This window comes from Pygocentrus nattereri, chromosome 6 (genome assembly GCF_015220715.1).
Source record: "Pygocentrus nattereri isolate fPygNat1 chromosome 6, fPygNat1.pri, whole genome shotgun sequence".
In the NCBI taxonomy this organism is placed as follows: Eukaryota; Metazoa; Chordata; class Actinopteri; order Characiformes; family Serrasalmidae; genus Pygocentrus; species Pygocentrus nattereri.
Genome location: NC_051216.1, coordinates 45,164,130 through 45,187,043, shown reverse-complemented (window position 1 = coordinate 45,187,043; position 22,914 = coordinate 45,164,130). Strand labels below are relative to the sequence as shown.

At 45.5% G+C, this 22,914-nt stretch overlaps 2 protein-coding genes across 2 annotated transcripts; one reads left to right on the top strand and one right to left on the bottom strand.

The window, feature by feature from the left end:
• Nucleotides 1-1,122: 1,122 nt before the first annotated feature.
• Nucleotides 1,123-10,001, bottom strand: tbccd1 (TBCC domain containing 1). Its single transcript, XM_017703039.2, has 7 exons — nt 9,585-10,001; nt 7,766-8,097; nt 6,388-6,549; nt 5,837-6,203; nt 4,547-4,733; nt 3,025-3,528; nt 1,123-2,690 (listed from the first exon to the last, which is right to left on the bottom strand). The coding sequence occupies exons 2-7, from the start codon at nt 8,093-8,095 to the stop codon at nt 2,468-2,470; spliced, it is 1,773 nt and encodes a 590-aa protein (XP_017558528.1). The 5' UTR covers nt 8,096-8,097; nt 9,585-10,001; the 3' UTR covers nt 1,123-2,467.
• Nucleotides 10,002-10,773: 772 nt separating this feature from the next.
• rab5b (RAB5B, member RAS oncogene family) lies at nt 10,774-22,271 on the top strand. Its single transcript, XM_017703038.2, has 6 exons — nt 10,774-10,915; nt 14,877-15,158; nt 16,216-16,367; nt 17,578-17,700; nt 18,769-18,862; nt 20,023-22,271. Exons 2-6 carry the CDS (start codon nt 14,996-14,998, stop codon nt 20,133-20,135), a joined length of 645 nt encoding a protein of 214 aa, XP_017558527.1. The 5' UTR covers nt 10,774-10,915; nt 14,877-14,995; the 3' UTR covers nt 20,136-22,271.
• The last annotated feature ends 643 nt before the right edge of the window (nt 22,272-22,914 follow it).

The window sequence follows — 22,914 nt, the reverse complement described above, 5'->3', positions numbered from 1 at the left end:
GTATAGCTGCACTCTGTAGTTCTACAGTTACAGACTGTAGTCCATCTGTTTCTCTGATACTCAGTTACCCTGTTCTTCAGTGGTCAGGACCCCCATGGACCATCACAGAGGGTCTAATAGAGTGGATAGGTGTGCAGGTGTGTCTAATAGAGTGGATAGAGAGTGGACACAGAGTTTAAAAGGTCCAGCAGCACTGCTGTCTGATCCACTCAGACCAGCGCAACACACACCAACACACCACCACGTCAGTGTTACTGCAGCGCTGAGAATGATCCAGCACCCAAATAGTACCTGCTCTGTGAGGGTCCATGGGGGTCCTGACCACTGAAGAACAGGGTAGCAGAGTATCAGAGAAACAGATGGACTACAGTCTGTAACTAGAACTACAGAGTGCAGCTATACAGTAAGTGGAGCTGAGAAAAAGGACAATGAGTGTAGAAACAAGAAGATGGTTATAACGTTATGCCTGACTGGTGTAAATCAAAGGTAAGAATAAATCTACAGCACCTGCTTCCCAATTCGCCAAAATATGGAATGCACGGTGTTTCTAGGAGCAGGACTGGGAAAAATTGCATGTAGAAGACAGCGAGGGGCACTTACGGGGATTATTATTAAGGCAGAAGTGCAACTACAGTGTAAAACTAGGAGCTACATCAGAGATCCATTCAAATTCCTACTGGCCGCTGAACACGTGGGAAAAACAAGAAAGAGTGCTCATCTTAGACTAGATTAGATTTAACCACAATCTAACTGAAGCTCGGTTCTCTTATCCGAAGAAATCTAACCCTCTTTATTTCATTAAGCATGTGCGTTTTCTTCAGTGCATATACAGGGAGATTCACTCGAAAGAGGCCCCAAATATGTAATAACTCTCTCTAGGACGAGGCAATCTGAACCCAACAACGTGCAATGAGCTCCTCAGTATATGGAGCTTCGAGCAAGGTGGGATGCCCCTGCCTCAGAGTGATGAGATAGGGGCCGGACAGCCATCACAACGTTTAACACCCGCTTTGCAACTTCCGGGTGCAGACGCCTGCGTCTGGCAGAAAACAGATCACTTCCAGCATCGCATGTGATGTAATCCATTACACACACACATCAAGGGACGTAGCTTTTTTTTTGGTTCAGATTGCTTCATCCTAACGGGAGTTACAGCAAAATATTCAGGGCCTCTTTCGAATGAATCTCTCTGTACAATCCTATACCAAAGGCAAATGACCTCTCCATGCTCTGCCCACAAATGCATTCACTCTAAGCAACTGTTGCTAGGTTGGACAAGCTTTATAGAACTATGGGGGAAAAATCCCATTTCACCTAATGAGAAACTGCAGCAAGACATTTTTCATTTATTATTATTATTATTATTATTATTATTATTATTATTCGGAGCTTCGAGCAAGCTGGGATGCCCCTGCCTCAGAGTGATGAGGTAGGGGCCGGACAACCATCACAACGTTTCGAGCCGGTGGTTGGTTAGTGTAGTGGTTAACACCTCTGCCTCCTACTCTGTAGACTAGGGTTCAATCCCCCACCTGGGTAAGCACCCTACACTATACCAATAAGAGTCCTTGGGCAAGACTCCCAACACCACCTTCACCTACTTGTGTAAAATGATCAAACTGTAAGTTGCTCTGGATAAGAGCGTCGGACAAATGCCGTAAATGTAAATGAGTCGCTCCGTAATGTCGAGTTTCCAGTTTAGAATGCATTCAGCCAAGCTGGACTGTTTCTGCTCACTTCAACTACACTTAATAAAGATGGTTCTTCAAGGGTTCTTTAGTAAAGAACATAGTTCTATACAGAACCATGAACACTCAAAAGAATCCTTTCTTTTTGCATGATTAAAGGGTTCTATGTATCACGAAAGCGTTTTTCAGACAGATGGAGAACGCGCTGCAGATGGTTCTATATAGGTTGAGCGAGACTTTTGCCAAGACTCAGTAAAACTGGCCCAATCTAGCAGCAGTAGCTACAAAAGCATATGTGGGTGGTTTCAGGCCAGTCTTCTCGCACTGTAGCAGAGAACGTTCCCTTTACTCCTTCCCAGTTTGTTAATTCAGCACTAAATAGACCATCATCCTCTTAGAGGTGAAGGTAATACTCAAGTAGCAGTACATATTACTGTAAAACCTGCTTGTAACAATAAACTAAAAAGGCACCGGCGCTTACAGCATAAGGGAATCGTACCAGACCTGCTCTGCAGCTACTAATCCAGCATATATTTCAAGACATTTACTCTATTTCATTGTTTAAGACGATTCGTTTCAATAATGAATCATCCAGCGTTGGATTTCTGCATCATATAATATACGCAAGGTGTCCTGAGTGCCGTACGACTGCGATCTCTGCAGCCTGTCGTACCCCACAGTGCTGATCTAGGATCAGGTCAGAGAAAACATCCTCTGCCCCAGCAATAAGCAAAGGCAAACAGCAGAAGCGAAGTCCAGGAGGCAGGTCCACTATAGACTCAGCAAACTGTGGGCGTCCCTCCTGCTGCCTGTTGGGACATCTGGTCTTTCTGGTGCTGAAGAGAAGGATTGGAGCTACAGGTAGACTGTGAGTGGTCAGTGGGGTTGGGCTGACCGATGGTCGGGGGTAGTAAGGTGTCCAGCTCCTGCCTCTTACCGGTCTCCAGCAGCCACTGGTGAAACCTCTGCTCCACCAGGGCCTGAAACTGCCGCCGCTGCTCCCTGCAGGCAGAAAACAGGACAAAGCAGTCAGAGCTTTTAACAATTTCTCTGTGAGAGCGGCTCAGACTTACGGTCAACACCAGCCACACGATGGAGCGAAACATTCTAGCCATCAAACTTTCTGAATAATAAACTACAAGAAACGTTGGGGGTCATTTGGCTTCCACTATTTAGTTGGGCTATAAAAGAGGAAATGATTTTCACAGACAGAACTTCAAATGATGGTGTTGGGGGCTGCAGATAAATCATTTTTAATAATAATTGTAGCCTTAAACTTAATTATAATCACTTCTGCACTTGAAAACACTAAAAACTACCAACATAAAGGACTCACTTGTTGAGGTGTGCATCCTTCACCGTTCTTTGCCACTCCTGCACCCTCTGCGCACGGGCCTCCACCGCCTGCTGGTACGCAGGGGGCAGCCCCCCCGGGACTTCGCAGGTGTCCCCCTCCATCTGGAAGGGCACCACCAGGGTGCAGAACTCTTCTGGTGTGAGGATACGGTAACAGGACGGGTCAGGAGCCGGACCGTCTGGGCTGTACAGCAGTGGCTGGTCCCACAGGTTGGGAACGACAGCCAGACCCACGCTGGCCATGTGGTCCTCCAGGGTGGGGTAGTGCGTGTGGAAGGGGCCCAGAGTGAGGGCCGTGTTGCCAGGCAGCAGGAGTGGGCGGGTGGGCGTGAGTGCATGGACGGTGCAGCTGGAGGAAGCCCCAATAGCCAGCCGGCCAGCTACACACACCAGCCGAACATTCTCACAGCTCTGAACGTGGACGCTGGTCTCCACCGGGCCCAAAACAACTGTGCTGTTGCGGCACTTGTCCAGCGTCACTGACCTGCAAAATCATCATTTGAAAAGTATTAAAATTGGGAAAAAGGTGATGATAATTATTGTTAGCTGCGAGTCAAAATATGGCAAAGTAGGGAAAGTTTGGACTGACACCTCAGACTGTTCCACAGCTCTATGGCCACCCAAGCCAAACTCCTTGAGCAAACCTGCTGAATAATAACTTCAATAAGCTATTACACGATATTAAAATAGCTAGTAAAGGCTTTATGTACAGAACTGTGGTAATAAAACAGTCCTTTTATGTGTGCTATTATAAATGCTATTGGACCGGTCACAATCCTGAATTAACTGACTGTTAATGGCCACATACAAATTGTTAATGGCAATTATTTATTCCCCCCAATGGATGCAATTATTAAAATGCAAGCCTAAAACCGCCAAGTCATCCGATTAGCTATCTTGCTTCCTAGCTGTCGATGCTGAATAGATCCCAACTGAGGGCAGAACTTAGTAAACAAATATTACTCACTGCCGCCCTTTAAATGTGCCATAAAACATCAAATAAACAAATATTGCTCACTACTGCCCGCTAAAGGGGCTCCAACCATCAAATACTCACTACTGCCCTCTAAAGGTGTTATTAACAAACATTTCTCACCACCATCTTCTTAACTTAGAAGGTAGTTGTTTTTGCAAGACTTGGCGAGTCTCAATAAATGCGTTAAAGCCCCCCCATCGTAAGACACTGTTGTGTATTCACCATTTCAGGTAATAAACCGCTGAGGGAGCTTTTAGAGGCATTAAACTCTTCAGGCGTCTGGTTCCCATCACCACCACAATTGTGACTCTAAGTTTCTCTAAAACGGATCATCTCGCACCAAACCACCCTGACTGAGTTTGTTTACATCAGAACCATTTAATTGTGCAGACACTTTGAAAAACTGGTGGAATTCCCCTTTTAAGATCAAAGGCAAGGACCTTTCGACACGCCCTGCTCCAGATGGGCATTTTTAAGGCAGGGTGTTACACAGATTAGGTTTCTTCTCATTGAAGGCGGCTCTTACCTGAGAGGAGACAGCAGGTAGATGAAAGCCTCGCTGCAGCGGTGCAGTTTCACGTTTGCGCCAGCCAGCTTCTCCGAGTCTTTGGCCAGCGTCTGTTTGTAAACCTGAGACATCAGGACCACCCTGCTGCCCGGAGGGGCCATGTGAGTGTTCCGGGCTATCTTGGCTCTCTTCATTGCACCCTCCACTAAGACAAAGACGACTGCGTTACGGTCTTTCTGAGCTGCCTGCGTACTTAACAGGCATAAATGCTGTTGGAAGGCAATAACTGCATAATTATAGAATGATCCTCAAATATAATCATATTAAATATTTAAGCAAATTTAAGTGCTTTGTGACCAATAAAATTTCACTTCAAATGTTAAAAACCAAATGAAAAAAAAAGAGGCATGTTGTTATACTGCCTATATTCCCCTATAGGTGTAAATACACTATATAGACACTATATAGACACAATCACACCTATATGACCTTGTTGGACATCCCATTCAAAAACAATGGGCATTAATATGGAATTACACCACCCCATTTGTATCTATAACAGCTTCCAATCTTCTGGGAAGCATTCTATAAGATATTGGACTGTGACCGTGGGAATTGGTGCCCATTCAGTTAAAAGAGCATTTGTCAGGTCAGACACTGATTTTGGGTGAGAGGGCCTGGCTCACAATTGATGATCCAATTCATTCCAAAGGTGTTCAGTGGGGTTGAGGTCAGGGCTCTGTTCAGGCCACTCGAGTTCCTCCACACTAATCTCATCAAACCTTGTCTTTATGGAGCTCACTTTGTGTACAGGGGCTCAGGCATGCTGGAACAGGAAAGGGTCTTCCCCAAACTACTGCTACTAAGTTGGAAGCATATTACTGTGTAAAATGTCTCTGTGTGCTGTAGCATTAACATCACTTTTTACTGGAACCTAGGGGTCCAAACCCTCTAAAACAGCCCCAGCCCGTTATCCCACCTCCTCCAAACTTTACTGGCACTATGCACTGTGGTAGGTAGCGTTCTCCTGGCATCCGCCAAACCCAGATTCGTCCATCAGACTGCCAGATAATGAAGCATCTAGAGGCGGAAACCCATTTCATGAGGCGCCCAACACAACTCTTGTGTTGACGACAGGCGATTTTTGTGTGCTATGCACTTCAGGACTTGGTGGCGCCGCTCTGCAAGTTCCGGTGGTCTAACCGTTTCGTGACCGAGCAGCATGTGATGCACCGATGGGTTCTGATAATGATGCTTCACACCGGATCGGGACATTCCTATTTGAGATAAATGTGGTTCTGGGCTCACCTTGCAGGGCCCAGGCCAGCTTCTTGCCCGAGCGCAGGCAGGTGGACATGCCGAAGGGGTTGAGGGTGAGGGTCTGGCGCAGCCAGTTCTGTAGCTGCTGCAGTGAGTACGAGCGGCTGAGTTTGGAGTAGCCCGCCTGAGCCTGGAGCGGCGCACGGCCCAGCAGTCGGTGGAATGGGTGCACAGTGCGGCCACGGCTGGCGGAGCCCTCCAGCAGCAGGCTCAGCGCCTGCACGGCCTCGGCCGACAGCTGGCTGTCCCGCAGTGCCTGCCCTGATCCGCTCAGCTCGCCTGGTTCCACTAGAAGCTCCAACAGCTCAAACAGGTGTGTCTGCATGAAGGTCAGGTGTGCCTGGTCATCCCAGTTCTAATAGAGTAGAACAGAACAGAAAGCATTAAAAACAAGTTACCTACTCTATTCAAAAAATGACCTGAATCCAGATGTGAACACTAAAGCCATAGTTATACAGCTGTATGCAAACATTTGGGCACCGCTGCTAAAACTGCATGTGTATATTAATGTTGCTGGATTGATCAGAAGCGTTGCTGACCTTATTGGAGGAGCTGGTTTTGGCCTCTCTTTCCGAAGAGGACGAGGGGGAGCGGGCGCGGGGGCTCGGCCACTCTTCCCCAATCAGAGAGGTGCGCAGAGACACGCGGTTCAGCTGCTGAAGGTACAGGAAGAGCAGGAACTGCAGAGTGTCCACATACAGCTGCACAAGAACAGTCAAGCTTCAATGGATTATTCTTAGGGATTAGAAACACACAGTATAAGGCCGAGGTATTAAATGGCCCATATCATAAAAAAAAAAAAAACATGCTTAAATTTTAAGTTTAAAACGAAAAAAAAAAAAAAAAAAAAAACAAGAGCATGGGTGCAATTCTTGAAAGGCTTTTATTATGTAATTTTCTTGCAGGTTGATGATTAAAAGACTGAGGAATTTGGCAGTGGAAAAAAATAATATATATATATATATATATATATATATATATATATATATATATATATATATATATATATATATTTTTTATTTTTTTCCCCATATATATATATATATATATGGGGAAAAAAATAAAATATATATATATATATATATATATATATATATATATGAGTTTGAATGATTTGCCCATCATTGCATTTTTTTTTATTTACACGTTACACAGCGTCCCACTTTCTGGGAAATGGGACTGCATTTAAATCCTGCAAGTGCTGTGGCAATATTGTTATTTCATTGTTAATGTTTATGATAACAGGGTTAAAATCTTGAAACACCCACCAGAAAACTATCCAATCCGGATTTTTGAATCTGTTGTATCTGGGTAGATACAGCCAAGTGAGCTCTCCCATTGGTTAGGACTTCAGGAGCTGGACTGAAGGCCTTACTCATTAGATTAACTACCAATATAATTAGGATATGACAAAGGAATCAGCCAATCATGTTTCACAATGGGACTAATTTGGTGAAAAAAAAAAATCAATCACTCCAGGTCGTTCTAGATGTCACTGACTGTGAATAGGAACCGCAGTCTAATCAGGTTTTAGGCCGTTTTAGACAGAGAAGTGTGGCCAGAGCTCTTGAATGCTAATTTCAGTTATTTTCAAATAAACACACGGGGTGTTTTTCACAAGCTTCAAGTTTTCCTGTTTATATAAGAATGGCTAAAAAATGTTCATACAAATTGCCATTAGATTAGAGCTAACACAGCATTAGAACCCAATAAGGGTGCTAGCAGAACTGAGGATGGTTTTTTTCCTCATGTTTGACCCAGTTTAGACATTTGTGGTCCCACGGTTGGCCGCTGCTAACTGGCCAATATATGCTTCCGTTACTTGTTGGTGGCATCAGCTTCGTGGATCCCGTGTTCAGACTAAACAGTCGCTGGACTACTCCTGGATTTCATTCCCTTCCTTCAGAATCCCCTCACCTTGCTGCGCTGTCGGTCAAGCTCGCGCGGAGACTGACTCTGAGACAGAGCCTCGGCCCACTCCAGCTTCTCCTCTGGACTGCGTGGCGTCAGCAGGTCAAACGTCTCGAAGTAGAGCCAAGCCAGCTCCTCGGCCAGCTGCAGCTTTCCACACGCAATGTGGCGCCACATGTGCCAGCCCAGCCGGGGGAAGCAGCCCTCTCGAGTGCGCACGTAGCAGGCCATCTTGCGCAGGTAGTGCATGCTCAGTTTGCTCGGAGGCGCCACCTGCAGCGCCCCGAGCAGGAAGGGCTCCAGACGAGGCCAAACGCTGGCTGTGCAGGCGTCCATCTCTGAGGTAAACAGAAGCGTTTAATGGGTTAATTAACCTGCCCAGCGTAACGTTAGGGTAGATTATTTAGGGTAGGAACAACACAAAGTGTTAACTTTACCACAGAAATACTAAGAAGTAACTTAAAGGACCTGCAACTCCACTCGTCTTTACTCTACGAGACCTTTTTCCCCACCTCCCTTATTCTCTACAATTAATCTGGTTTTGTTACTGTGTCTGGTACCTGGCTTTTAATGCGGATTTCTCGCTCATCCACTTGTGTTTTTTTTGTTATGCGCCGCCACAGACTGTCCGGGCAGTGCACTATGAATCTATGACAGCGTGTGAATGCTGTTTCTGTCATGACGATGCTGAAAATATTTTCTTCCAGTGTGGAAAAACGAAAAATCTGGACATCCTTTCAAAACTGGCTTATGTCTAAATATACTGAGATACATCCGGTTAACAGTGAGCGTCTGTGAAGCTCGGCCTGGTTTACAGCTGCTCCCTTAAGGGGTCGCCACAGCGGATCATCTGCCTCCATCTTGCCCTATCCACTGCCTCCTCTACTTTCACACCAACCATCTCCATGTCCACCTTCACTACATCCATAAACCTTCTCTGAGGTCTACCTCTTCTCCTTCTACCCGGCAGCTCCATCTCCAACATTCTTTGCCCAATATATCCACTATTCCTCCTCAACACATGTCCAAACCATCTCAACCTGGCCTCTCTGGCTTTATCTCCAAACTGCTCCACCTTCACTGTCCCTCTGATCTGCTCATTTCTAATCTTTGTAAGTTGCTCAGCCAAATGCCATAAATGTAAATGAGGAAGACGGGTCTACGTCTCTGAGAAGTGTGCAAAGCAAGAAAAGCCAAAGACTGTTATCTTGAACTGATCCATTAGATCGAGCGACGAAGACCTGCTTTTTAATTGACCCATTTTATTTCTTTATTTGCCCTCTGAGTGTGTGTGTGTGTGTGTGTGTGTGTGTGTACACCGACTGGCTTATAACACAAAAAGACTGATATAACTTAAGTGGACACCTTAACACGCTCAAAACGGCACTAACTGGACTCGCATCGCCAGCCAGGCTAACTAAACACGAACATAACGTTAGCTTAACGGACAGGCAGCATCTTAAGGAAGTGCCATGTTTCCATAGCAACCACGGCACGTTCAACGCATTAATCAATCTTTAGAGTTCGCTAATAATCTAATACTGTAATCAATACAAGCACAGCTCACACGGGCTGCTACGGAGCTGAAGTCAGCCTTGCTGTCGAATTTACCAGTTCCACCTTAAATTGTGCAGCAGTTCGCTATGATTGTAACGCTTCGGGCGCCGGAATGTCGTTAACCGCCGCACCATTTAAGGTGGAACAGGAAATTCGAATGAGAAGGTGGTGAATAGGAAGCCAGAATGTCGTTAACCGCCGCACCATTTAAGGTGGAACGGGAAATTCTAACGAGAAGGTGGTGAATAGGAAGATAACTGCTACTTACTTTCTGCATCCGCCCGTCTTCAGCTCCAGCGGCGGCTAGCAGGTGCTCACTTATGCTCCATAGGGAAGGTTATTAGAAAAAGCATCACTTTGGATTTTTATTATTATTGTTATTATTATTTATATTTCACGCTGCCAGTTGAGCTTTATTCGCTGTGTGTGGGCCGCTGGCTGACTGATATATATCTCTCTCTCTCTCTCTCTCTCTCTTTTGGCGCCGACGCCGCCAGTCAGTCCCCTGTTAACGGTAAACGCCGCTGATGATGAACCGTCGGGCGTCTCTGCTGAATTGGGAGCGAAACGAAGCTGCAAACACTCGCTGTTCCCACCCCAATACCCCCAAAACTAAACCCCGCCTGACCAGCCTGACCCTTAAAAAGCCTGTTGTTGTGAAAATAGCGCTGCGCGACGAGGCGCCTCAATAAACATTATCGCAGTTCCTGTGGATTTCAAAATAAAAGTGCTTTTTTAATTTGGATGAGGAAAAATAGCTCTGCAAAGAAAGCGAGGCGCGTCATCCACGCGTGGAAGAGCAGCGAATCTACGCGGACATTTATTTAAACAATTAACATGACAAAAATGAGCACGTTACCATGGACTACCAGAAACTGTGAGATGAGGTAAAAATGTACAAAAAAACCAATAATAATAATAATAATAATAATAATAATAAATAAATCTTAGCCTTACTTTTCATAAGGATTTTAATGCTAACTTTACAAAACAAAACACAGTTAACTGATTTATTTAGAACAGAAAAGACAATGAAAATAACCTAATTATAAGCCTCACGAAAATAAAATAATGGCTGATCTTCTAAACATAAACACTGAGGAAGATTTGAAACACACACGCACACGTTCACAGCCGCTTCTCCCGCAGGGTCGCTGGGGGGGGCGGGGTTGCTGGAGCCTATAAGATTTAATAACAAACATTAAAATAAATAAATAAACAAATAAAAATAAATAAATATAATAATGATAATAATTTTAAAAATATATACACACACACTTTGTGCATTTTGTTTTTTTTTTTAAGTTGCATTGTATTATTTGAATATCAGACGTCTCGACCGGCTGTTTAATTACATAATTAGTTTAATTTAATTACCAATTATTACTCTGTTACTGCAGAAGAAGGCCTTCGGAGCAGAAAATCAAGACCCTGAAAAGTCATGTCCGCTTCTGCGCCTGCGCGGTTCGGACAGGAAGTTCCCGCAGCCTTTCGACCAGCTGATAGATCAACAAACTGAGAACCGGAGAACCGGAGAACCGGATCGCCGACAGTCAGCGGCCTACGGTTCCGCCCAGCAGAGCGCGGAGGCCCGGACAGGTAACGTCTCCGCCTCACGACGCGAGCTGTTTGCGATTCGGATGGGCTTTAAGGCGCTTGGGAAGCGGCGGTCATTCCAGCGCTGCGGGCCGCTGTTGTTGGGCCGGGCCGGGCCGTATCGGGCTGGGGGTCAGAGCCGCGTCCATTCCTCGCCGCACTAAACACACCTGTTCATCCCCCTTATCGACCGGGGCGGGGTGCAGGCTCGGCGGATAAGCCGTGTGAGGTGGTGCCTGGAGCCCAGCAGTGGAGCCCACCGCAGTGGAGCCCTCAGTGCAGAACTGCGTGGCTCTGCTTGTCCAGTTCAGTCCACTCTGACCTCTGAACTCGGTGTTTGTGTTGAGGGGGTTATAGCTGATAGCAGTGAGGGGGAACTCGGCCCTCACGCAGCTCTGTTCCCTGTCCCACCTCTGACGGTGGTCATATGTCGTGGACGCTTGGCTCTCTGTAATCAGGGCTGTTGTGTGGAGTCCGCCCCCCCCGCGTCGTCCACGCTCCAGGAAGGGCTTCACCCTACCTGCTGGTTCTAAAAGGTTCTTTGCCTGGTGAAGTGGTTCTTCAGATTGATGGAAAATGTGGTGTATGTGGCACCAAAATGGGTTCTGTTGTTATTACAAGCTGGGCATCACAACAGTAGCAGAATCTTTTTTTTTTTTGGGTGCTATCTAGAACCATTCCCAAAAGGTTCTATATCGAACCATGTACAACTCGTTCTCTATCAATCTAGAGAACCATTTCTTCATGCAAGGAGCCCTTTAAGCATGCAGAGGGTTCTTTAAGTGTTCTTGGTTCTATATAGTGCTATTGCCTGTACTAAAGAACATGTTCTCCACCAATCTAGAGAACCATTTCTTCATGCAAGGAGCCCTTTAAGCATGCAGAGGGTTCTTTAAGTGTTCATGGTTCTATATAGTGCTGTTGCCTTTGCTAAAGAACACGTTCTCTACCAATCTAGAGAACCATTTCCTGATGCGAAGAACTATTTAGGCGTGCAGATGATTATCTTAATGTATATGGTTCTCTATAGAACAACTGAATTTACTCAAAACCTTTGAAGAACCATCTTTTTGAGGGTGTGCTCTTGTTACAATATCAAGCTTGACACAATAGAAGAACGCTGTTTGGTGCTGACTCGGACCGTTTCCAAAAAGGTTCCATGTAGAACCACATACAGTACGTTTGTCGTCGATCTGAAGAACCATTTCACCACGAAAATAACCTTTTAAGCATGCAGGTGATTTTTGGGTGTTTGTGGTTCTGTATAGAACCATCGTCTTTACAAAAAAAAAAAGACTTTGAAGAACCATCTTTTTAAATAGTGAAACTCGAACCCTTTCCAAAAGGTTCTATTTAGAACCATATACAACACATCCTCCATCAATCTGAAGAACCATTTCTCCTGGCAAAGAACCCTTTAAGCATTCAAATGGGTCTTTAAGTGTTCATGGTTCTAAATAGAACCATTGTCTTTGCTAAAGAATCATAGTGTACCTTTGTTATGATAACATGAAACTATAAAAGAACCTGTTTGGTGCTGTATGGAACCATTTTCAAAAAGGTTCTATATAGAACCATCTACAGCACCTTCTTCATGAATCTGAAGAACCATTTTCACCGTGCTGCAGGCAAAGGGTTCTTTGCGTGTTCATGTTCTGTTTAGAACCACTGCCTTTACTAAAGAACTGTATCTTTCAGAGTGTATATGCCGGAACATTGCTGCTGTTATTTGATTGCATTCAGCAACAGGCGCATTAGTGAGGTCCGGTAATGATGTTCTGGTACCAGATGGAGCTCCATCACTCCAGAGAACGCGGTTCCACTGCTCCACAGCCCAGTGCTGGGGGTCTGTGTGCCCCTCTAGCTGACGATTGGCGTTGGTGACCTGGTGCGACTGGTCAGTGCTTCTCTATGGAGATGGTACTGGCTTCGTTTGCAGTGAGTTCTGGGCTGTCTGGTCACAGTTGGTGCCTGTTTTGATCACATTCATCACCTTTCCACAGACTGAAAGCACGACCGCATTAGGAGGCGGTCAGCGCCGGGTTTTTTCTCTGGTCTTCACTAACAGCAGTGATGACCGGTCTGCAGGCCTGTCCACAGACATATTTAGATCCGCTGGTTTAAAAAAAACAAGTGGTGTGAAGAGGATGTTGAGCAACGTGGTCTTAAATAGTGGCTAGCGAGGAGATTTCCTCTCCGTCTTCCTTTCGGCCGCTGCAAGGCCTTGTGCAGTGCTGAGTGAGCAGAGTGCGTCCTAATGCAGCGGTCAGTCACGTTTCTTCCTCACTGTATCTGAATTGGGTTAAAAGGCTTTTGTTTCTTTGTAATATGGAACGTATTTGTGCTTGTTTACAGTGGTGGTGATGGGAACCGGACGTCTGAAGCGGTCAACACTGACGTGTTAGTGTGTGTTGTGCTGGTGCGAGTCGGTCACACACAGCAGGGCTGCTGGAGCTTTTAAACACCTCAGTGTTGCTGCTGGACTGAGAATAGCCCACCCACCAAAAATATCCAGCCAGCAGCGTCCTGTTTGCAGCGTCCTGTGACCACTGATGAAGGACTAGAGGACGACCAACTCAAACTGCGCAGCAGCAGATGAGCTGTCGTCTCTGACTTTACATCTACAAGGTGGACTGACGAGGTAGGAGTGGACAGTGAGTGGACACAGTGTTTAAAAACTCCAGCAGCACTGCTGTGTCTGATCCACTCGCACCAGCACAGCACACACTAACACACGACCACCACGTCAGTGTTACTGCAGTGCTGAGAATGATCCACCACCCTAATAGTACCTGCTCTGTGAGGGTCCATGGGGGTCCTGACCACTGAAGAACAGGGTAACAGAGTATCAGAGAAACAGATGGACTACAGTCTGTAACTGTAGAACTACAAAGTGACCCTATGTGGTCAGTGGTGCTGAGAAAATGGACAGTGAGCGTAGAAACAGCAAATGGGTGTAGAAGTGCGAAGGGGTCCTGGTCATTGAAGGGGTCTTGGTCATTGAAGGGGTTCTGGTCATTGAGTTCTTTGCATGGTGACATAGTTCTTCAGATTGACAATGTGTTGTAGATGGTTCTTTATAGAACCTTTTTGTGGATGGTTCTTTATATCACCAAAAGGGTTCTGTTATTGGTACAACTTATCATAGCAATAGTATGGTATTTACAAAGAAGGTTCTTCAGTATATTTATACTAATGACAATGGTTCTATATAGAACCATTAACATTAAAAGAACCAGTTGCATGCTTAAATGGTTCTCTACATGGTGAAATGGTTCATCAGATTGACGACAAAAGTATTGTATGTGGTTCTATATGGAACCTTTCTGGAAATGCTCCCTTCAAAAAGATGGTTCTTTGGTAAAGACAAGAGTTCTATGTAGACCCATGAACACTTAAAGAACCATTTGCATGCTAAAAGGGTTCGTTGCGTTGAGAAATGGTTCTTCAGATTAATAGAGAATGTGACGTATATGGTTCTATATAGAACCGTTTGGAAAGCTGGGGAAACTAAATTTGACCTTTCTCCGAGCTGTGGTTCTATATAGCGCCAAAAAGGGTTCTTTTATTGCTACAACTTGTTTACAAATATGGCTCTTCAAAGATTTTATATAGAACCATTAACATTAAAAGAAGCAGCTGCTTGCTTAAATGGTTCTCTACATGGTGAAATGGTTCATCAGAGTGACCATAGAAGTATTGCATGTGGTTCTATGTGGAACCTTACTGGAAATGGTCCCTTCAAAAAGATGGTTCTTTGGTAAAGACGGGTTCTATGTAGACCCACGAGCACTTAAAGAGCCATTTGTATGCTTAAAGGGTTCGTTGCGTTGAGAAATGGTTCTTCAGGCGGATGGAGAACGTGTTGTATATGGTTCTGTGTAGAACCTTGTGGAATCTTTCCACCCAGCTGCTGTCACTAACTCCTCTACTCTCCTTTCTCCGTCTCTTGCGATTGGTTCAGTGTTTGGAAGTGACCAGAGTAGGAGATCCACAGACTTCGTCCGGTGTTTGGGTCGCTGTGGTCAGAGACGCCGCCTCGAAGGACCCCAACCCCACGCCCCCCACCACCCTTCCTCCAATATGAGCTCCCGTGCGAGCGGCAGGGCCAATGGGAGTCTGCCTCAGACCAAAATCTGCCAGTTCAAGCTGGTTCTGCTGGGCGACATGGCGGTGGGCAAGTCCAGCCTGGTCCTGCGCTTCGTCAAGGGCCAGTTCGACGAGTTTCAGGAGACCACCATCGGAGGTGAGGAGCAGCGGCAGAACATGGAAAACTAACGTTGCTAGAAACGTATAGACAGTATACAGACCGCACTTTAAAAAGATGGTTCTTCAAGGGTTCTTTAGTAAAGAAAACGGTTCTGCGTGGAACCCTGAACACTCAGAGAACCCTTTTGCATGATTAAAGCGTTCTTCAGGTTGATGGAGAATGTGCTGCTATTTAGAACCTTTCTGAACGTTGTATCAAGCCTGACGTTATGAACCCTTTTTGGTACTATATAGAACCCTCTATAGATAACCGTCTACAGCACGTTCTCCATCAGTCTCATGTTAAATATCTGAAAAATGGCACTGTGTGATGAGTTCTATTGTAAGTCTGTATTTGTTTCAGTCTGTAGACGTTCCTCAGTTTATGTATTTGAAAGTTGTTACTTTTTATATTTCATTTTTGTGTTTATTTGATTTATTTTACTCATGTTTGTATTTACTTTCACTTTCTTTTATTGATTGATTTGATTATATTATTTATTTGTTTCTGTATTTGAGGAGTTTCATTCCCAAGTGATGTAAATCCCAAATTTGGGAGGTCATGAGTTTTTGAACAGATGGTCAGCAAAGAGGCAGCGGTGGGACTTTATCTGTGATTATATCCGTGTGAGGCTTGAAATCTCTAACTGTTGGTCTCTCTCTCTCTCTCTCTCTCTCTCTCTCTCTCTCTCTCTCTCTCTCTCGCTCTCGCTCTTGCTCTCTCTCTCTCTCTCTCTCTCTCTCTCTCTCTCTCTCTCTCTCTCTCTCTCTCTCTCTCTCTCTCTCTCTCTCTCTCTCTCTCTCTCTCTCTCTCTCTCTCTCTGACTCGCTCGCTCTCTCTCTGTCTCTCTCTCTCTGACTCGCTCGCTCGCTCTCTCTCTCTCTCTCTCTCTCTCTCTCTCTCTCTCTCTCTCTCTCTCTCTCTCTCTCTCTCTCTCTCTCTCTCTCTCTCTCTCTCTCTCTCTCTCTCTCTCTCTCTCTCTCTCTGACTCGCTCGCTCTCTCTCTCTCTCTCTCTCTCTCTCTCTCTCTGTCTGTCTCTCTCTCTCTCTCTAGCTGCCTTCTTGGCTCAGTCTGTTTGCCTGGATGACACCACGGTGAAGTTTGAGATTTGGGACACGGCCGGGCAGGAACGTTACCACAGCCTCGCCCCGATGTACTACCGCGGTGCGCAGGCGGCCATCGTAGTGTTCGACATAACGAAGCCGGTAGGCATCATTTTCTAGAGCACAGTTCATGCCTGAACCCTTCCTTCTCTCAATCCAACGCCCTATGAATTCACATCCTCACCCTCCGTTCCCATGACGAAGGGTTCACAATCCCCACCGTCACCACCACCTTATCTCCTCCCTGTTCCTCAGTCCTGCTTCAGTCCTGCTACAGCTATCAGCTATCAGAGTTCTCCCCCCTCCCTCAATCAATTCTCCCTCATACTACCACCACATGTTGAAGGCATAGTCTAAACTGAAGAATAAGAGCTCAAACTCCAAGATCTCCTCAGATCACACAGTACAAATAAAGCTCAACTTACTGGACTGGACCTGTTTGTGCTTTTATGCTTAGCGAAAGTGCAAACTGGAGTTTAAAATGCAGTTTAAATGGGTTTAAAATGGGGACATGCTGATATTCACAGTGAGAGCCGGAGAAAAGAGTGTTTTGAAGTCTTTATCAACCTTATAAACATATCAGCTCTTATCTGCCTGTGTTTTACATGCTGTTCTTCTGTCTCCTCTCTGCATGGGCAGCTCTTCGCCTGTTTCTTCTAAATGACATTAACTTGTTGGTTTATACACTCACAGGCCACTTTATTAGGCACCTTGCTAGTAAGAGGTTTGACCCCCTTTTGCCTTCAGAACTGCTTTAATTCTTCATGGCACACTTTCAACAAGGTGCTGGAAACGTTCCTCAGAGATTCTGGTTGGTTATCTGAGTTCCTGTTGCCTTTCTATCATCTGGAACCAGTCTGCCCATTCTCCTCTGACCTCTCACATCAACAAGGCATTTTCATCCACACAACTGACCGCTCACTGGATATTTCCTCTTTTTCTGACCGTTCTCTGTAAACCCTAGAGATGGTTGTGTGTGAAAATCCCAGCAGATCAGCAGTTTCTGAAATACTCAGACCAGCCCGTCTGGCACCAACAACCACGCCACGTTCAAAGCCCCTTAAATCCCCTTTCTTCCCCGTTCTGATGCTCGGTCTGCACTTCAGCAAGTCGTCTTGACCACCTCTACATGCCTAAATGCACTGAGTTGCAGCCGTGTGATTGGCTGATTAGCTATTTGTGTTAACAAGCAACTGAACAGGTGTACCTAATAAAGTGGCCAGTGAGAGAGAGAGTGTGTGTGTGTGTGTGTGTGTGTGTGTGTGTGTGTGTGTGTGTGTGTGAATCTCATCATTACCTCTTCCCACTGTAGGAGACGTTTGAGCGAGCGAAAGCCTGGGTGAAGGAGCTGCAGAGGCAGGCGAGTCCCAACATCGTCATCGCCCTGGCAGGGAACAAGGCTGACCTGGCTGATAAGAGACTGGTGGAGTACGAGGTGCATTTCCAAACTGTTCTCTCTGCGTCCTGGGACCCGTTTCTGCTTCATAGAACCCACCAAACGGAACCACGGTTAACTCGTTTTACCAGAGCGGCTAACAACCTTCTCTGTAAACCCCGGATTAGATACACAAGCTGTGTTTGATCTCCATGTACATGAGTGTGACATTAATAATACAATAATAAGCCAATTGTGAGTTTTGATGGGCTTTGTAAACGTGAATGTGTACACACCGGTCAGTCACAACATTCTGACCGCCTCCTTGTTTCTACGCTCATTGTCCACTTTATCAGCTCCACTTACTGTATAGCTGCACTCTGTAGTTCTACAGTTACAGACTGTAGTCCATCTGTTTCTGTTGCTGCTGGAGTTTTTAAACACTGTGTCCACTCACTGTCCACTCTATTAGACATTCCTACCTTGTCGGTCCAGCTTGTAGGTGTAAAGTCAGAGACGACAGCTCATCTGCTGCTGCACAGTTTGTGTTGGTCCTCCTCTAGTCCTTCATCAGTGGTCACAGGACGCTGTTGGCTGTATATTTTTGGTTGGTGGACTAGTCTCAGTCCAGCAGTGACACTGAGGTGTTTATAAACTCTGATCCACTCAGACCAGCGCAACACACACTAACACATGATCAGTGTTACTGCAGCGCTGAGAATGATCCACCACCCAAATAGTACCTGCTCTGTGAGGGTCCATGGGGGTCCTGACCACTGAAGAACAGGGTAACAGAGTATCAGAGAAACAGATGGACTACAGTCTGTAACTGTAGAACTACAGAGTGCAGCTATACAGTAAGTGGAGCTGATAAAGTGGACGATGAGTGTAGAAAAAAGGAGGTGGTCATGATGTTGGGTGATGTTAGTTGTGGTAATGATAAACACATTGTTATATTTTGATGAATTGGGCTACACTGGGGAACAAAAACAGTCATTCAAGTTCATTGATTTGAAATGTACTGTAAAACAAACTGACTAACCAGACAGATGTGGTGGCTGGTTTAGCTGTATTTTGATCCAGTGTAGTATGAAAGCAGTGTTTCCTAACTTCAGGCTGCTGTTACAGGAGGCTCAGACGTATGCTGAAGACACAGGCCTGCTGTTCATGGAGACCTCCGCCAAGACCGCCATGAACGTCAACGAGTTATTCCTGGCCATTGGTGAGCATTTAATATAGTCTCTCTGTTCCCAAGACACTGCTGATAGTTACTACTAAGGCCCAGTCCCATTTCTTAATTTCACCCCTACCCCTTGTTTTCAAGTGTCACCTTGCTCCTTAGAACTGAGTTACAAAGGGCAGTGCCTGAGATCTTCCCTGTGAAGTGGGACCCTCAAATAAAAAGAGCATCACTTCACTAACAGCTACTAGCGCCGCTCTGTAGGCGACCCTGCCCGTCTGCAGGGACAGCAGAGGAGGGGAAAGTTCAGCTCCTCACTGCTGGGCTTTAGTTACATTTAGGGATCATACGCCTTCAAAGAGGGGGGCAAATATTTATTACCACCCACCACTAATTCTTCAGTGATATGAAGCTGAAGTCAGAGATTCATTTCTTGTTCAAATTTTCCCGTTCCACCTTAAATGGAGCAGACGTTACATTCTGGCGCTTCAGGTGTCAGAACTCCTGGACTGTTTAAGGTGGAACGGGAAATTTATCTAGCTGGATATCGAGACATCAGCACCCTGTTATTTTTAAAGTCTTGTTATGAAGAAAAGGAGCCTGATGCATTGAAATGACAAACTAAAGATAATACAGTGGTTAACACATGATCAGTGTTACTGCAGTGCTGAAAATGATCCACCACCCAAATAGTACCTGCTCTGTGAGGGTCCATGGGGGTCCTGACCACTGAAGAACAGGGTAACAGAGTATCAGAGAAACAGATGGACTACAGTCTGTAACTGTAGAACTACAGAGTGCAGCTATACAGTAAGTGGAGCTGATAAAGCGGACAGTGAGGGTAGAAACAAGGAGGTGGTCAGAATGATATGCCTGATTGATGTAGCTACCACTCTGTTCTTGTTGTCATGGTGATGTTTCTTTGTTGATTGTTTTGTGCGCTGCCTTCCTGGCCAGGGCTCACTTAGTGGTATGGTTGGTTAGTGTAGTGGTTAACACCTCTGCCGTCTACGCTGTAGACTGGGGTTCAGTCCCCGCCTGGGTGAACACCCTACACTATACCAATGAGAGTCCTTGGGCAAGACTCCTAACACCACCTTCAAATTGATCAAATTGTAAGTGGCTCTGGATAAGAGGCAAATTGCATTGAAATATTTTTTATGCTCCTGTTGTTAACATTTACTGTTATTTACTCCTTGCAGCGAAGAAGATGCCAAAAACAGACACCCAGAACCCCACGCACGCCGCCCGACACCGGGGGGTCAACCTGCAGGACCCTGACGCCCAGTCCGCTCGAAGCTGCTGTGGGAACTAACCTCCCGTCTACACCCCGTCATCTACATCAATGACAACAAGGGAGTCCACCAACGCCCTGTCCTCCCCAACCCCATGCCCACCCCCCACCCTCCACCCTTTCACCTCCAAAGACTGGCATGGAGAGAAGAGAGAACGAGAGAGCAGGGAGGAAAAGAGGAGAGTGTTGGGATCCCTCACTGATGCCAGAGAGGTTAGATGCGAAGTGAAGGGTCGTTTGTATTATATGTAATGTCTAGCACTTAATCGTGGACGTCTGTTTTTGTTTTCTTTCGGTCAAATCTTTGTCAACATTCATTTTCGATTATGCAAGCAGTGTAGTGTCAACTTCGGGGCGGCAGAGCGATGAGGAGAACAAAGACTGAGGAGGTGCTCGAGAAGGAAGGCGAGATCGAAGAACAAGGAGGCAAGCTATTCTTTCCCCGCCCAGTCTTCCCTTTTTTCGGTCCACGGAGGTCCCTCTGACATCCCTCTGGTGTCCCTCTGACGTCCGGAAGATGGTCACAAGCCTAGAAACCGTATTCTAACGCCACTCTGGCTCTTTAGCACTGAGATGAATCCAGCGTCCCAACCCTGGCCTGTCAGTCATGCAATAGGAAAGCTCCTGATCTATGGAATAACCTGCCTGGCCCAACTGTCAGGACCCCCCTACCTGGACACTGTTCTCCTGCACGCAGGTCATACGGCTTTCATATCCTGTACCGTCAAGAAACGTCTTCCTGGCCCCTTCCTTCTACTGGAATGCTCTCCAACCAACCGTGCCCACATATGTCTAATAGTCGCTGTTGGAAGGGAAAAAATAAATGCTGTTCCTGCGATGGTTCTTCTTCGTTGTGGTCGACTCATGGAAAACCAGAAACAATCAACCAACCCATCCGTTATGTAGTAGTGCTAATTAACGTAAAGAAATGCTTCTTAACCGTTTTACTTACTGTGTGAGATGATGCAGAGTCATGCTCCTTGGCTTCTCTGAATGCAGAGGTTGCACAGAAGAAGTGTCAAAAAAAAAAAAATGAAAAAGCATCCAAATCATTCGCTTTTTACGCCGATTGGTAAACGTGGCGAGGGAAGTTTTCGCCCGCCTTAAAAGTCGCAAAGTCCCAGAAAGGTTGGAAAAAAACAGAAGTGCCTACTCTCCGTTTTTTCCGTGTTCTTCGTTTTGGGATCGCTTGGGGCGCGTCCCGAGTTTTGCGGATTGCCTCTACGTTCCCAATCCAGTCTATTAGGGCCTCGAGCCATTCCATGCTTTCGTTCCAGCCGAGTACCTGAACCAGGTAATCGACCATTGTGTGTTTTACATGTTCTGGAATAGATGAAAACTGTGGATTGATTGGGAATAATCCAATGTAATCTCCTTCTGCTGAATCTTTAGTGAATGATTTAGGCACAGCGGGCCTCATTCATCAATATCTTCATAGGTAAGTTCTTGAGAGGTTCTGAGAAAAAACGGTCAGATTCGTAAATTGCGCAGTTGTTCGTACCTTTGAGGTTGAGTGTCTGTAGCTTGTCTTCTTACCTAAACACACATCCCGAATGAGAAAACATCGTCAGAATCTACGTTTAAAAACTGCGTAAGTGGTCGGTGAATGAGGTACGTTGTCCTGAAGTATCCGCCCAATGGCAATACATACATTTCGAGTCCGGTTTTCTGTTCTGTACAGGCTTAAAATGATCCTCTGTGGCATCCGACGGCTACAGACGCAGCAGATGCATGCAGGTTGGAAAACACTGGAATATTCCCGCAACGACTCGACTGGGATCCTAAAGCATAGTGTTTTCCGAGACCTTGGCTTGAAATGTATTAATAACCTGCAACACATTCTTGTGTGTGGAAGAGGGAAGTCCTTTATATCGTCTTGTTTTTAAGGATGCAGTTTGTTGTTGATAATTTTATGTGTAAAAAAAAAACAAATGAATTCTATCGTTTTATTTAAAATTGGTTTTTAGTTAGTAACTTTAAGGGTTGCCAATACAGTTTTATGGTCATTTAGGGAATGTTGTTGATGATGCATCGCATTAATTGAAGTCATTTGTCTCTTTCGATCCAGTTTATTTTGTGGGATAGATTTGATCTCCTGTTAACACTTCTGTGAACTGAAAAGTCAAATAAAGCTGTGCTATTCTGCTATGAATGGAATACGTTTCCAGTCTGGTTCTTGGGCTGCAGAACTGTCTCCCACTTCACCTCAGAATGTTAATGTGGCTAACAGGTAGTGGAACCAAGGTCCGAGATGGTTCAGGGGAAGCCTGGCCACTTCTCATTTCTCCCATTGTATCAAAAACATGACTGCAGAACGCCTCCGGCTGCCCACTAGTGAGTCCTAAATGCTAAAAATCAAAAGTTAAAATAGTTTCTAACCGTTTGGCCAGGACCTTCCATTAATTTTGGAAATGGGAGGATGTATTTCACTGAAAAACAAATAAAATATACCTCAATATTTTTATAATGAACAGATTATAACAGGCAGTAGGATGCTAGAGTGCCGATTCGTTAGCGTTACTGCTACTGCTGGTTATCTAGCTAAGCAAACTTTAAGATTAAGATTAAGTGATTAAGATTAAGGAAATTTCACGACTGGACTTGCTCCACGGTACCACGCTGGAATTCACTGAGCTCCTGAGAGCGACCCATTCTTTCACTAATGTCTATAGAAGCAGTCTGCAGGCCGAGGGGCTCGGCTTTATACACCTGAATTCAATGATTCGGATGGGTGAGCGAAAACTTTTGGAAATATAGTGTAAGTTTATACCAGAAATATGGATGTTAGTCTTCACTGAGG